At 43.7% G+C, this 11910-nt stretch overlaps 2 protein-coding genes across 6 annotated transcripts; both read right to left on the bottom strand.

The window, feature by feature from the left end:
• Nucleotides 1–533: 533 nt before the first annotated feature.
• On the bottom strand, nt 534–6340 carry zgc:158258 (uncharacterized protein LOC791186 homolog). Of its 2 annotated transcripts, XM_068595898.1 has the most exons (5): nt 6215–6340; nt 5232–5317; nt 3124–3278; nt 2776–2971; nt 534–2690 (listed from the first exon to the last, which is right to left on the bottom strand). In XM_068595898.1, exons 3-5 carry the CDS (start codon nt 3226–3228, stop codon nt 1621–1623), a joined length of 1371 nt encoding a protein of 456 aa, XP_068451999.1. In that variant the 5' UTR covers nt 3229–3278; nt 5232–5317; nt 6215–6340; the 3' UTR covers nt 534–1620. The 2 variants fall into 2 exon arrangements, with proteins under 2 accessions (XP_068451999.1, XP_068452000.1); XM_068595899.1 differs by lacking the exon at nt 5232–5317 and having other exon boundaries at nt 6215–6262.
• A 2660-nt stretch (nt 6341–9000) lies between these two features.
• yod1 (YOD1 deubiquitinase) lies at nt 9001–11874 on the bottom strand. Of its 4 annotated transcripts, none has more exons than XM_068595780.1 (3): nt 11764–11874; nt 10162–10383; nt 9001–9765 (listed from the first exon to the last, which is right to left on the bottom strand). In XM_068595780.1, the coding sequence occupies exons 2-3, from the start codon at nt 10367–10369 to the stop codon at nt 9065–9067; spliced, it is 909 nt and encodes a 302-aa protein (XP_068451881.1). In that variant the 5' UTR covers nt 10370–10383; nt 11764–11874; the 3' UTR covers nt 9001–9064. The 4 variants fall into 4 exon arrangements, with proteins under 4 accessions (XP_068451881.1, XP_068451880.1, XP_068451883.1 ...); XM_068595779.1 differs by having other exon boundaries at nt 10162–10401; nt 11764–11849; XM_068595782.1 differs by lacking the exon at nt 11764–11874 and adding an exon at nt 10821–10919.
• Nucleotides 11875–11910: the final 36 nt, after the last annotated feature.

Raw genomic sequence — 11910 nt, 5'->3', positions numbered from 1 at the left:
TAAATGAGCCTTTCTGAGTCTGTTATTCAACAGCTGGGAAGGAAAAGGTGAATCCACTTAATCACATTTTTACATTTCATTTGGCGGATGCTTTTATCCAAAGCGACGCACAATAAGTGAGTCAACCACAAGTACAACTGAGTGCTCAACAGGAATAAAGAAAGTTAAACTATAAAGTGCTAGTTTCTTTATTATAATTTCTTTATAAAGCACTTTTCGAAAACTAAAGGCCTCACAGAGGAATCATTCACACGGCGATGAAGGATCCACTTCAGGGCTCTAACTTCAACATTTCAGGGTTCAGAGTCTCGCTCAAGGTCACGACCCCGATGGCTATCGAACCGCCGAGCCTCTGATCGAAGGACGAGCCCTGATGTGTTTTTAGTTTGTGGCGTAAGATGTAGAAACCTTCAACATTTCAAAGAGTCTACACAATTTCAAAAAACAAAATTCAAAAAGACAAGATGGAGTTTATTTAACCGTTTGAGGATAAAGAAAAAACAACAATATGCAGCGTTTATATCACGCAGACTTCTTTATTTTCTCTGGTTTTTTGGAGATGGTAAAGAATGAAGGACAAAATCACGTTATCTTTGTTTTTCTGGGTGAACGTCTTTCAGCATTCACACAATGAAAACAATCACCTGGTTTCTCTTGAAAAACCATCGAATCCATTTTGTATGAAATAGAAGCAAAAACCAATCGGTTGTTATTGATACATCAGATCAATAACTGCTGCTGATTGTCACTAAAGATTATAAAACACTGAAAAAAATCAACAAACACGTTCAGACTTAGTTTTACAACAATTACGATCTTCTTGTTTGAGGCTTCGCTCCGAGGAATGAACCCAACAATCCACTTAAAGGCACATCTGTGAATTATAAAACGGAAACAGTTCGTTTCCTTTAAGTAGATCTGAGCAGCGTGTCATGTGCATGTGTCATGTGCATGTGTCATGAGCATGTGTCATGTGCATGTGTCATGTGCATGTGTCATGTGCATGTGTCATGTGCATGTGTCATGTGCATGTGTCATGTGCATGTGTCATGTGCATGTGTCATGTGCATGTGTCATGTGCATCATGATGAGGAAGCAGCGAGATTAATGGAGAGCTACGATATGGCTTCCTTCAGAATCTAACATGTTATTTTTGTGCACTTGCAGCTTTTTCACAATATTTCTTTCTATTCTTGACTTCAGACAAACGTGTCAGAGCCATGAACGTGTGCTTGCAAAATAATGCATTTAAAAAACATCCAGCAGCCCATTTATTTTATTTGCGCTCTTCGGCTGATTGTCGGCTCGTCGAGTCGTAACTGGAGTTCGTTGGCGCCATCGTGACGAGAGATTCTGACACTAACGCATCGTTTGACTCAACATGTTCAAGGTGCATTTTCACATTTAAACCACCAGTTGGGGGTAAAACAAAGCCCTCAGGTACGTGAAACCCTGTGTGTTTAGTCCTCGATCAAAAGTGCTGTTCTTTCCCTTTAAATTCTTGTGCTTCAGTTTGCCAAAGTGCCGAGTGCCAAGTTCCCACTTAACGCTCTAACTCCCTTTTAAGCCGCCGCTCCTCTTGAACTCCTGAGCTCTGCAGACTTCTGCCGCTCACCTGGTTTAGTCCTTGAGCAGCCCGAGCTTCCTCAGGGCTTCTTTGCGGTCGGCGCCCATGCCGGGCACCACCATCACCGTGTAGCCGACCGCGTTGGGGGGCTTGCGCGGCGCGTTGGGCTGGCCGCTGCCGCCGTTTCTGTGGTTGTCCAGCGTGGCGGAGCGCTCCAGCCCGGTGGCCCTCGGTCCGTTGGCTTGAGGGGGATCCGGCGCCGGCGGCTGGTCCGCTCTGGAACAGTGATGGAAACTGGCGCTGCTCTGCAGGGGCCGGCCCTTCGGCTCCGCGGGCGCTTGAGGGTGACAGAACGACGGGCTTCTGGACGCATTGACGTGAGATGGAGCTCTCGCGAATCGGTCAGGTGTCGGGTCCAGAGAGGAGTGAGATGTCGGCGGCGGGACCACGGACTCGCCTTCGGGCTCTCGCTCCGTCAGGAGGCCCAGCTTCTGCAGAGCCTCCAGTCTGACGACGTGGGCGTCGCTCGCATTCTTGATGTCGAACGGGGGAACAGAGTCTGAGGTTGCGGACGCCTCGTGGTGAGCTTTCACAGATATGTTGCCAGGAATCCTTTTGGGTTTGGGGCCAACAACCGGAGGCCCGACCTTAGACCGATACGCCTCTGAGTGGGATCTGTCTGATCTCGGGGGGATTTCGAGGTTCGGGCCTTCTACCGTGACGGGAAGGCGCCTGTCCAGCTCGATGGTGTGATCAATGGTGGGGCAGAGAGGCGTCTTCTTTGTGGACGCACTCCTCCGCAGATGGACGAGCGCCTCGTAGGACAGAGGGCCTCGAGGTAAACCTTCGGCTTTCCGAACCGAGTAGTCCCTGGGTTTGGTTGGAGGAGGTATCACGACGTTGACCTCCAAAGGGACGTGGGGGGCGTGAGGTTTGTGGTCGCGATCCGGTTTGCTGCTCGGAGGAGTGAAGTGAGGCTTGTATTTGTCCGGAGGGACGCCCGTCTTTGCATTGAGGGCTGAACACGGAGCGCCGCTCGCCACCACCAGAGGTGTCGGGACCAGGTAGCTCTGCATGGGTTTGTTGTCCTGTTCGGGCTCCTTGGACGCGAGCTTCTGTGAACCTGCAAGACAAACAAACACACGAGATTGGTATGCGATTGACGACCATTAAGCTAATCCTGCACCTGTGCACGGAGATTAACTCACCGGTGAGCTTGCTTTTGCTCAAGGAGGCAGACAGGTCGGCCATTTTGTTAGCGAGGTTGCCAGGGCTGGGCAGCTGGTCGGGTTCATCGTTGGACAGTCCGCTGTCTTCCTCGTTGTCCAAAGACTCGATGGTCTCCTCCAGAAACATGAGGCAGGCCTTCTCTTCAGCAGAGAGGTGCTCCATGCTATCGTCACTCTGCAATGCATAAAAAACAACGAGAGGAAACATGAGTTGCATCCTTTAGATTTGATGTGTCAGCTCATTGTCTTGATGTGCCGTGTTGTTTCGAACAATAAGGAAAGAATAAAAGTAAAAAAAACATCAGGAAGAGGGTAAAGGTCACTCACAAAGACAGAATTGGCGCTGAGAACGCTGTCACAGCTGCCAGCGCTGTCCATGCCGGTCATCGTCTCCAATCCAACGCCACCTGGCCAGGTATCACTTTTTGGCATCTTAGTGCCCGAGTGGACCCAGGTTTAGTGGCACAGATTGTGGTTTCAGTCTGTGGAAAGGGATGCATGGTGCAGAGCAAAGTTATTCTGACCCCAAAAAGTAGATTATATTCTTGGATCGTACCAGTTGTGCATATTTTAACCACAGTCTTTATACTTTTTTCTTTCCACCCAGCTGTTGGGTGCATATCTTTCTGTACTTTGTAAAATGTGTTCAGTCCTTAAACCACCACTTTTAGAATTTTCTTGAAATTACTATCAGTACTTTTGCATTATATCCTTTGTAAAAATGTTGGTCTGACCCTACAATATGTTATGTTACCTCGTGCTAACTTTATGCAGCAATATCAACGTAATAAAAGGTTTAATTATTAATACTAATAACTGAAGATGAGTTCACAGCCTGTCGGCAGAAAACACACCGGTGTGATGTTATAACTTATAAGTTATTGAACAAAGGATCGGAGTCCAACAAAGTCCAGACAACTAACAAACGGCGGCTCACTCTCGCCACAAGACAATCTTTAGCGTTAAAGGAATTTAGACTTTGGCGTTCTCTTTAATGAACAAATACTTGGCAGCACAATGTGCACAGACGCTGATTAACAATATCTGGCCTGCAGACCAGAAAGCTTTGATTTGTTAGCAAAGAGGGTAAGCAGACATGGAGAGGAAGGAAACGCAATCAGCACCACAAGAGACCGGACAGCTCCACATCCGCTCAGAAATATGAACGTGTCGACCGAGATTAAAATGAAAACTGCTTTATTTAATGTTATCAGCCTACAATATAAACATGGAGCGCGATGCAGTGGCATTAGAAGCTGTGCCTTCATAACGCATAATATATAGACAAGAGGGCTGCAGACTTCATACAAGCCGTTAAAGAGCGACACGCTGTGGCATCTAGGGAATTAAAATAATTCACCAGAGAATGTGGAGACGACTGCAAGAGAACTTAAGTGTTAAAAGACAACTCAAAAACTACTACAGGTGAATAAAAGGTGTCTGAAATCATTCATTTACAGCTTCTGTAGAATCAATCATTCATCCTTTGGTGCGTTTGTTTTGTTCAGAGGCAGTTTTGGGAGAAATAAAATGCATTTATTCTCTTTTTAATTTGATCCTATTTTAAAAGTTTAGCTAGAAACACTCAACACACTACATGTGTTTTTGTGCATAGATGTATGTTATACTTCTAATGCTACTGTGATGATCAAATCATCATAAAGTGTTCATACACGTAAGAATCAATTGCTGCACAACAGCCATTTTAATTCAAAACAATAAGGATATTTAACTTGAACTTGGTCTGAAAAAAGCTGTTGAAGCTTCTAATTTTCCAAACAAACAACTTAATTACAGTGCAAGTGTAAAAAAGGAAACTTGTAGTTAAATGGCTAAAACCCTTAGCGGTTGCATGTGTGCTTATGAAGAAGTGTCATATGACATAGGCTTTTTTCTAGTTTTCCAAATTGTCTCACGTGCACGTGTGACCCCGCGGTGTGTTTTACACGCTCGCCCGCTTCCTGTTGACGGGACCGAGCGGCAGGGTCTCATAGGCCGGTGTGTTTCTGACAGATATATAACGAGTCCTCCACCTGCATGTGACTCAGATTACAGCCCACATGCCTCTCCTAATCTTCCCCAACCGGATCAGTTTCAGGAGGGAGTGCAGGGCGGCAGCAATGATCCCCTGAAAGCTACATGATATCCAGGTCGACCACGTTGTCCCACTGCAACACTATTCGTCCTCAGAAGTTATCATTATTCTATTTGTGGTGGGATTAGAGAACCTAAAAAGTAATGATGAGGGACTTTCCTCCTCATGGGGATGCTAAAGGGACACACCGTTACTGTCAATGAGATGACAAATCAATAGATATTTATATAGCATGTGCTTTGTTTTTACTTTTAGATGATAAAAACTGTTGCGTTTAGGATAAAGGAACCTCTGTCTGATCCAAGTAAAAGGAAATTCACTTTTGGATAAGTTTCTGCACCTGAGAGGGGAATGGCTGCTGCGAGCCAAGAGAGGCACAAAAGCACCTCCTGTTCACTGGTCCTGCTTCACCATGTCATCCCATCCCTGCAAAAAAAAAGTTAAAGTCCATATCGCCAGGCGAACGCACGCAGATGTGTTGCTGCTCGCGAGTCAGGACATGAAGTTGACGCAACCTGGGTTGATCACATGCGATGTGTTGCAGTCAGACCTCAACAGAGTATTTTGAACTCTGATCAAATGTGCAGTCGATGGTGGGAAGACCTCAGACGAGACTAGTTAGTCATTAACCCCCATATGTCGACCATTTCCAGTGAAAAGGGCACAGCAGAATAGACGTCATGATGTTCTCTCCATGCAGATACGGCTATCAACACAGTACAGTAGCAACCGCCACAATAAAAATCACTGAGCTGCTGTTTCTGGTTTGATGGCGGCTATAAAAGAGGCTTTTATTAGCCCGTCTTTAATGCTTTGTTTGAGAGGAATTTTGCAACTGGGTCAAATCCTTTTTCTCTTCAACCTGGTTGTTTTACCTCCACCAGCTGGTCTTTGACCCTCTGTACTTCAGATATGATTCATGTCCTTTTATAATGAAGATGATCTGGCACTAATACGTTCTTTACAGGATATGTCGAACAGCCATTGATCAAAGGATGTATGTAAAAAAAAAAAAAAACTTTGCTTTTCTGCTCGAGTCCGAACAGAAACTGGCCTGCAGGTGATACAAATACTGACTAAACACAGTAAAGAAGTGCATTACGACATTAACTCGCATATAAAATGTGGTAATAGAATCGATTAAAAAACGAATTGTCAGGAAATAAATTTAAAAAAGTTGAACCCTCCATTAATTATCCCACGCTTATCTTGTTTTTTCTGCTTCAGAGATTCAGCTATTTTAATATTGATGACGTCAGAAGAACCCCGCGCTGTAAAGCAATAGTTTAAAGTTAAAACGTCGCTAGCATACATCGCTCGTACCTGCTGAGGATCCGTAGTCTTCAGTTGTCCATCTTGTTGCTCCTCGTGCCAGCAGCAGACGCGTCTGAGCGGCTCCGCGCGCACCTGCACGCGGACTCTGTGCTCTGCGCTCTTAGCCAATCAGAGAGCAGCGTTCTCCTTGAGACGCACGAGCCCTTGTTGTCATGGCAGCGACAACGGCGGTAATCTGCTAATCGGTATCTCCGTTTCAAACTCTCTCTCTCTTAAACTCACACAGTGCGCGCGCTCATTGAACCCCGGAAGTCTGATGAAGACGGACAAACAAATTGTGCAAATAAAAAAAGACAAACTGCTTTCATTGTAGACATAATTAATGTTTTAACCAAAGAGAAGAAGTCTAAACACAGGATTGTGTTGATCTATTTTCCAAATGGAGACAACAAACATATAATATAGTTTACTTTTACTTATTGGTGTACTTATACCATGTTTTATAACGAAGAGGTTATGACTTGTAGTTTCATCACAAATAAAAACAGGTATATTATTTTTTTCCTTAAAGACCATGTGTGTAGTGATTCTTTAAATTTAACTGGATGGAATCGTGGCGGCGCTGCTGGGGATCGTACACGTGAGTCACATGACCGCATGCTGTTGATTTGATTGGTGGAGAGATGCCCATGTCAAATGCCCAATGTACAATGTACAGCTGGTGAACAGATCTTATTATCCTATTAGGAAAGAGTAGACGTACCTAGAACACTGTGTGGGGAGTAATCCCACTGCGATGGCACAGGATCAGCGAGGTTTATTCCTACTGGCCGTGGATTGTCAACGGGAGCTATAAATAGGATGCTGTAGGGACAGTTAGTCTGAGTAAATAAATAAATGAGATGAACTGACCTTTAACAAACAGACAAAACATGAGACAAATCCTTGAGGAGTAAACTGAATTAAAAAAGAGTGTTGATACAAAATGACTCGCATAAGCAACACCGTCAGCTATAGCTTTTAATTGTGACGACAACACTGAAATAGAATCAAGTAAATCCAGTTATTCTGCAGTGCGTTGTGTGCAACATTCATTGTTATTATCCTTGAAGAGTCTTGAGAACTTGGTAAATACAAAATACAACAAAGCCATTTCATAGTTTCAGCTGACAAATCCATAATCACTCGTGAAATAAAATAAACTACCGGAAGGCAATAGAGGAAAATAAATCATCGTAACTAATTTCAGCTTTTATTTTGTGTTAATATCTAAAAAAGTAAATCCTAAATTAAGTGCTCCATTGTTAAAATTATTTGGCAAACACTAGTCCCCAATATCGCCAGCACAAATATGTAAAGTAGAAATACTGGTTCTGCACAACATGAGGCCAGAATGATGCATACATATATCAACGTCCTCCATTTCACATTTTTGACCTGTGGTTTAACAGAAGTAAATGAAAGCTTCATCCTTATAGGCAGTGAGTGTCAAAATACTTGGCAGAGAGATGATGATGATGAAGCCCGACTTTAAAATGTGCGAACATGCTCCAGTTGTGCAAAATACAGTGGAACAAAATGGCATGTGTTTTTGGACAACGTGCACTACGAATGGTCTTCAACTCGTGGTTTTCAAAAACACCCCGGCTAGAAAGGTGAACATTTAAATTGCCCAAGACAAATGGTTACTGCTGATAAGTACATGCCGTATGGACCGTCCCCGGACAGTGAATGCATGAAACGAGCAGGATTTATCTCGTACACAAAGTCTTGCACTCACTCGTTTCAAATTCTAGTCGCTACACTCTCGCCATGACTTGTGCTCTGAAATACACACCTCATCACTCTTTAGTGTTTTTTCAAAATATGCAGCAATACAAACCAAAAACTAAATGTAACAAAACCAGCATGATGAGGTTTAAAATGACACTAGAATTAAAATCTTACTCGACGTACCATGAAGAATAACGGCGCTACAGAAGTTGGGAAATGTTATTTCAGCACCATATTTTGTGTTGTCTAAACTAAAATAAGTTTGTTGATATACAATGCCACAACATCAACAAAAGGGAAAGGGGGGTGGGAGGACATAAGTAATCAAGCAAACTTTAAATCACAGATTGCTAAATGATATTGTCTTTAAAAATGCATAACCTCCAGCCCACGGCTCAGGAGGTCCAACCTAGTTCAGCATGAACCCAGACAAGCTGTGCTGAACAATTTTGACATCTACAATTAAGCAAATTATCTTCTTTTCTTATCTTGGAAGTGTTTTTTGACAAATCAGTCAACAAGGGAAATAAAAAAACTATGCTACATAACCAACATGATAACAGTCATTCTTTGTGTGCTGCGCTTAAGACAACAGTGAATAGTGCAAATAATTCTTAATGGTTGTTTTAAACTCTTTCTGGAGCCAGATAGCAAGGTTGTATGACATAAGTTTAGTCAGTCACAGGTGAGCATTGGCAATTTGGTGCATTAAAAAAAAAGAAATTGCCAATATGTGAGCTGCTATTTGGTTAGTTTTCAATACAACCAAGCTGTCGAGTAACCCAAAGAGATTAAAACATATCCTAAGAACGGTTTGCATATTTTACTTGACCCAGTCAAACAGACTTAAAAACCACCCCAGCAGACTAAAAATGTGGTTTGACGATATCCGAGTGCTGCAGCCATGTTTCTGACTATGAGAACTGACAGCAGTTAAAAAGAAATACTAAACCGGTTAGAGGCTGAACACGGTGTTCTGCAGATTCTCCGTAGATGTCGCTGGACAATGTGAGGTAGAGGATCACACAAGCAGATTGACAGATAGACCAACAGAGTCGCCAGACAGTGGGGGCACAACAGGGTCGTGGTTGTATTTGTGAGAGGCAAGAAAAGACAAAACGGTGTTCACACTTCCCCAAAGTTGGTGTGGCCCGTCTCCTTGGCGTGCTCACGGGCTTCCTTTTGTCCCACTAGGCCCGTCTGGCACACCATGCAGCGCAACGCGAAGCGGTTAACGTCCGTGAACTGACGCTTGCGGCGAGCCTCGTCCGCGAGCTCGAGGGCCTGCGCCAGGATCACGTCGTCCGTGGTGGAGAAGATTGTCTGGGGCGGAGCGTCGGAGCCGGGCGTTTCTTTCTGCAGCGGGTCGTAGTGGATGCCGTCGTAGATGAGCAGCACGCGTTTGTGGTAGCCGGCGTCCTCCCCGAATCGATCCACTCGGACCGTCTGAGTGTCCACCACACAGATCTCGCACTGGTAGAACTTGGACATAATGGACACCTCGATGGCTCCCCCCCAGGTGTCGTCGCGTCTTATCCAAGTGCAGTAATCCTCGTTGGTCTTTCCCAGCACTGCTTCGGAGTACGCCGCGAGGTCACTCGACACAATCTGGGCGATGAGGCCTCGCATCTCGGGGGCACAGGCGAGGTCATATACGCCGCCTTCCACCACATAATACACACTGGTGAAGAGGCAGGAGTTGTCAGCTGGGACCACTCGCCGTGCCAGCGTGGGTGAGGCTTCCAGGCGTGGAACTTTAGTCACAGTGGGATGATCCTGAGGAGGCTTTGGCTTGTTTTTTTCTTCCTCAACTATGAGTGTGTCTCCTGTAGAGAAGGGGAGACATCACAGTTCAGCTTGGTCAGACTTTGGTAAGAAAAGAGGAACGTTCATCTTGTTTCCAGCTATTCAGTTAACCAAATGTTGATCTTAAGGTTCATCTGCAAAACAAATAGGTTTGTCTAGTTTTGAGATGGCTGCCGCCACTTCAATACAATGGAGGTGAACTGAGTTCCATCTGGGTTCCTCAAAGCAATAAAAAAACAGCAAGTTTTCTTCACATAAACTGTCACAGACGCTCTGGATAATTCACAGAACACTGTCCAATTCATGTAATGTTAACCCAATCCTAACAGCCATGTATGTCTTGAAAACATGTAATCAAATAAAACAATAGTCATATCAATAAATGCTGTAAAGTTACCTGAATGATTGATACATACCTGATTTGATGGGGTAGTCCTTGAGGTGAGCGTCTCCATTTTGAAGATCAAGGCTGGAGGGCGGATAACCAACCATAATTTTCTGCACATCACAGGGGATACCAGTCAGCTCCTCCACCTTCCTCTTCAGCTCTTGCACACAGGACTGATGAGTCAAGCCCTGCATTATGTGGCTGCCATTTTTGGTCTTACAGCGAAGACGCAACATCCTACCTAGAAAAACTTGTGACAACAAGTACACTGTAAGACAAGAGTAACAACAGTAAGATGCAGGTATTCGGTACGTCCTTAGCACATCCACCAAAGCATTTGTTAAGGGATTGTAGCCATCAAGTGGACACTTTCTGGACATCTGAATTAATAACGAATGTTAAATCAGCTATAAATACGTCGTAAAAATAACAGTAGAAAGTTAAGTTAGTAGTTTTATAATATAATTGTCAATATGCCAGTAGTCAGATACATCTCTTCTGGCAGCTTGAGTTATTATTGGTAATTATTTAATATATAAATAAGGAACATTTCCAACACTTGTCTATCACACTGTAGGGACACTAAAACACTTTAAGTCACGACAGGATATAAAACTGTAAAGCATCTCTTCTGCCATGAAACTGAAAAAAAACTAAATAAATAGAATAAATACAACTTGGTTTCACCTTGGCAATATACGCAAAAAATATTTTTAAGTGGCGAGGTTTGTTTGACTTTGTTTTCATTACTTATCCATCGTTGCTAAAATAACAGTGATTGTGTGTGAGGCACACATTGGGACCAGAAGAACCAGGAACTGACTCTAATAACAATAATATGACTTGAAAAATGGAGTTGTGTAACTAATCGGTATGAGGAGCAAACAACTGTGAATCTTTGAAAACATGGCGTTGACCCCTTTCAGAAAACATGCATTTATCCATGTTTTATTCAGCCATGCAACTTTATCTCGTGCTTAGTGGTGTTTTATTAGTGTTAGTTCGAAATTCAGCCGTTTTACCGACTACAGCTGGAAGCTAATTGTACTAGCTTGCTAATAATTGTGTTTGTTAGCTTAAATTATGCAACAGAGCCAGAACCAGTGTGTTGCTGCTATGATGCTACTTTCTAAATGGACCCGGCACAACAATTAAACTGCTGATGAGCAGCAGCAGCAGCAGCAGCAGGGTAAAACACATGACAGAGACATTGCTTTGTTTTCTTTGTTCTTGGTGACTTAGTAAAACAGCAGAGAGATAAGTGGGCTAAGCTATGATCTGCCTGCCAAACGAGACAAAAGAGCAGCTTTATGTGGAGCCAACTGTCGTGTAACTCAAGAAAACAACCGCAGGATGTATTGACACATTTATCCTGAACAAGTAACTCCATTAAAGAAACATAACGTGACTTGTTCGAACTCACAAACAGACAAATGTGTTCGCTAGCTAGCTAGCTAGCTAATATCATCTGCTAATGTTAGCATGCTAATCCATAAGTGGACCGTTTTACATGCAGGCAGCTAGGCAACCAGGTAAAGGCTGTTTCCCGCCAGGTGACATATACATACATATACCATGGCACTTTAAGGGACATGACAACGAGCTAAGGCATTGTTTTTCTTCTTCTTACCTGCTGTTGACTGCAGCCCAGCCTCAAACAATAAACATCCAGTGAGATACAGACGCGGTGGAGAACGTCAGTTTACGACGTCATGACGCTCTCTGGTCGACAAACCACGCCCATTACCGTAAATGAACTAATAAACAATTGGCAACT

This window comes from Clinocottus analis, unplaced genomic scaffold (genome assembly GCF_023055335.1).
Source record: "Clinocottus analis isolate CAN_PGR_092001 unplaced genomic scaffold, fCliAna1.0.p SCAF_32, whole genome shotgun sequence".
Taxonomy (NCBI): domain Eukaryota; kingdom Metazoa; phylum Chordata; class Actinopteri; order Perciformes; family Cottidae; genus Clinocottus; species Clinocottus analis.
This window is presented reverse-complemented; position numbering and strand designations above follow the sequence as displayed.

Excerpts from the sequence above, each read along its gene's own strand:
- yod1 (XM_068595780.1), bottom strand. The coding sequence starts at position 10,369 with ATGTTGCGTCTTCGCTGTAAGACCAAAAATGGCAGCCACATAATGCAG. Across the intron at positions 9,766-10,161 it reads GGACTACCCCATCAAATCAG|GAGACACACTCATAGTTGAG; the intron begins GTATGTATCAAT and ends CCTTCTCTACAG.
- zgc:158258 (XM_068595898.1), bottom strand. The coding sequence starts at position 3,228 with ATGCCAAAAAGTGATACCTGGCCAGGTGGCGTTGGATTGGAGACGATG. Across the intron at positions 2,972-3,123 it reads TCAGCGCCAATTCTGTCTTT|AGTGACGATAGCATGGAGCA; the intron begins GTGAGTGACCTT and ends TATGCATTGCAG. Across the intron at positions 2,691-2,775 it reads GAGCAAAAGCAAGCTCACCG|GTTCACAGAAGCTCGCGTCC; the intron begins GTGAGTTAATCT and ends TTTGTCTTGCAG.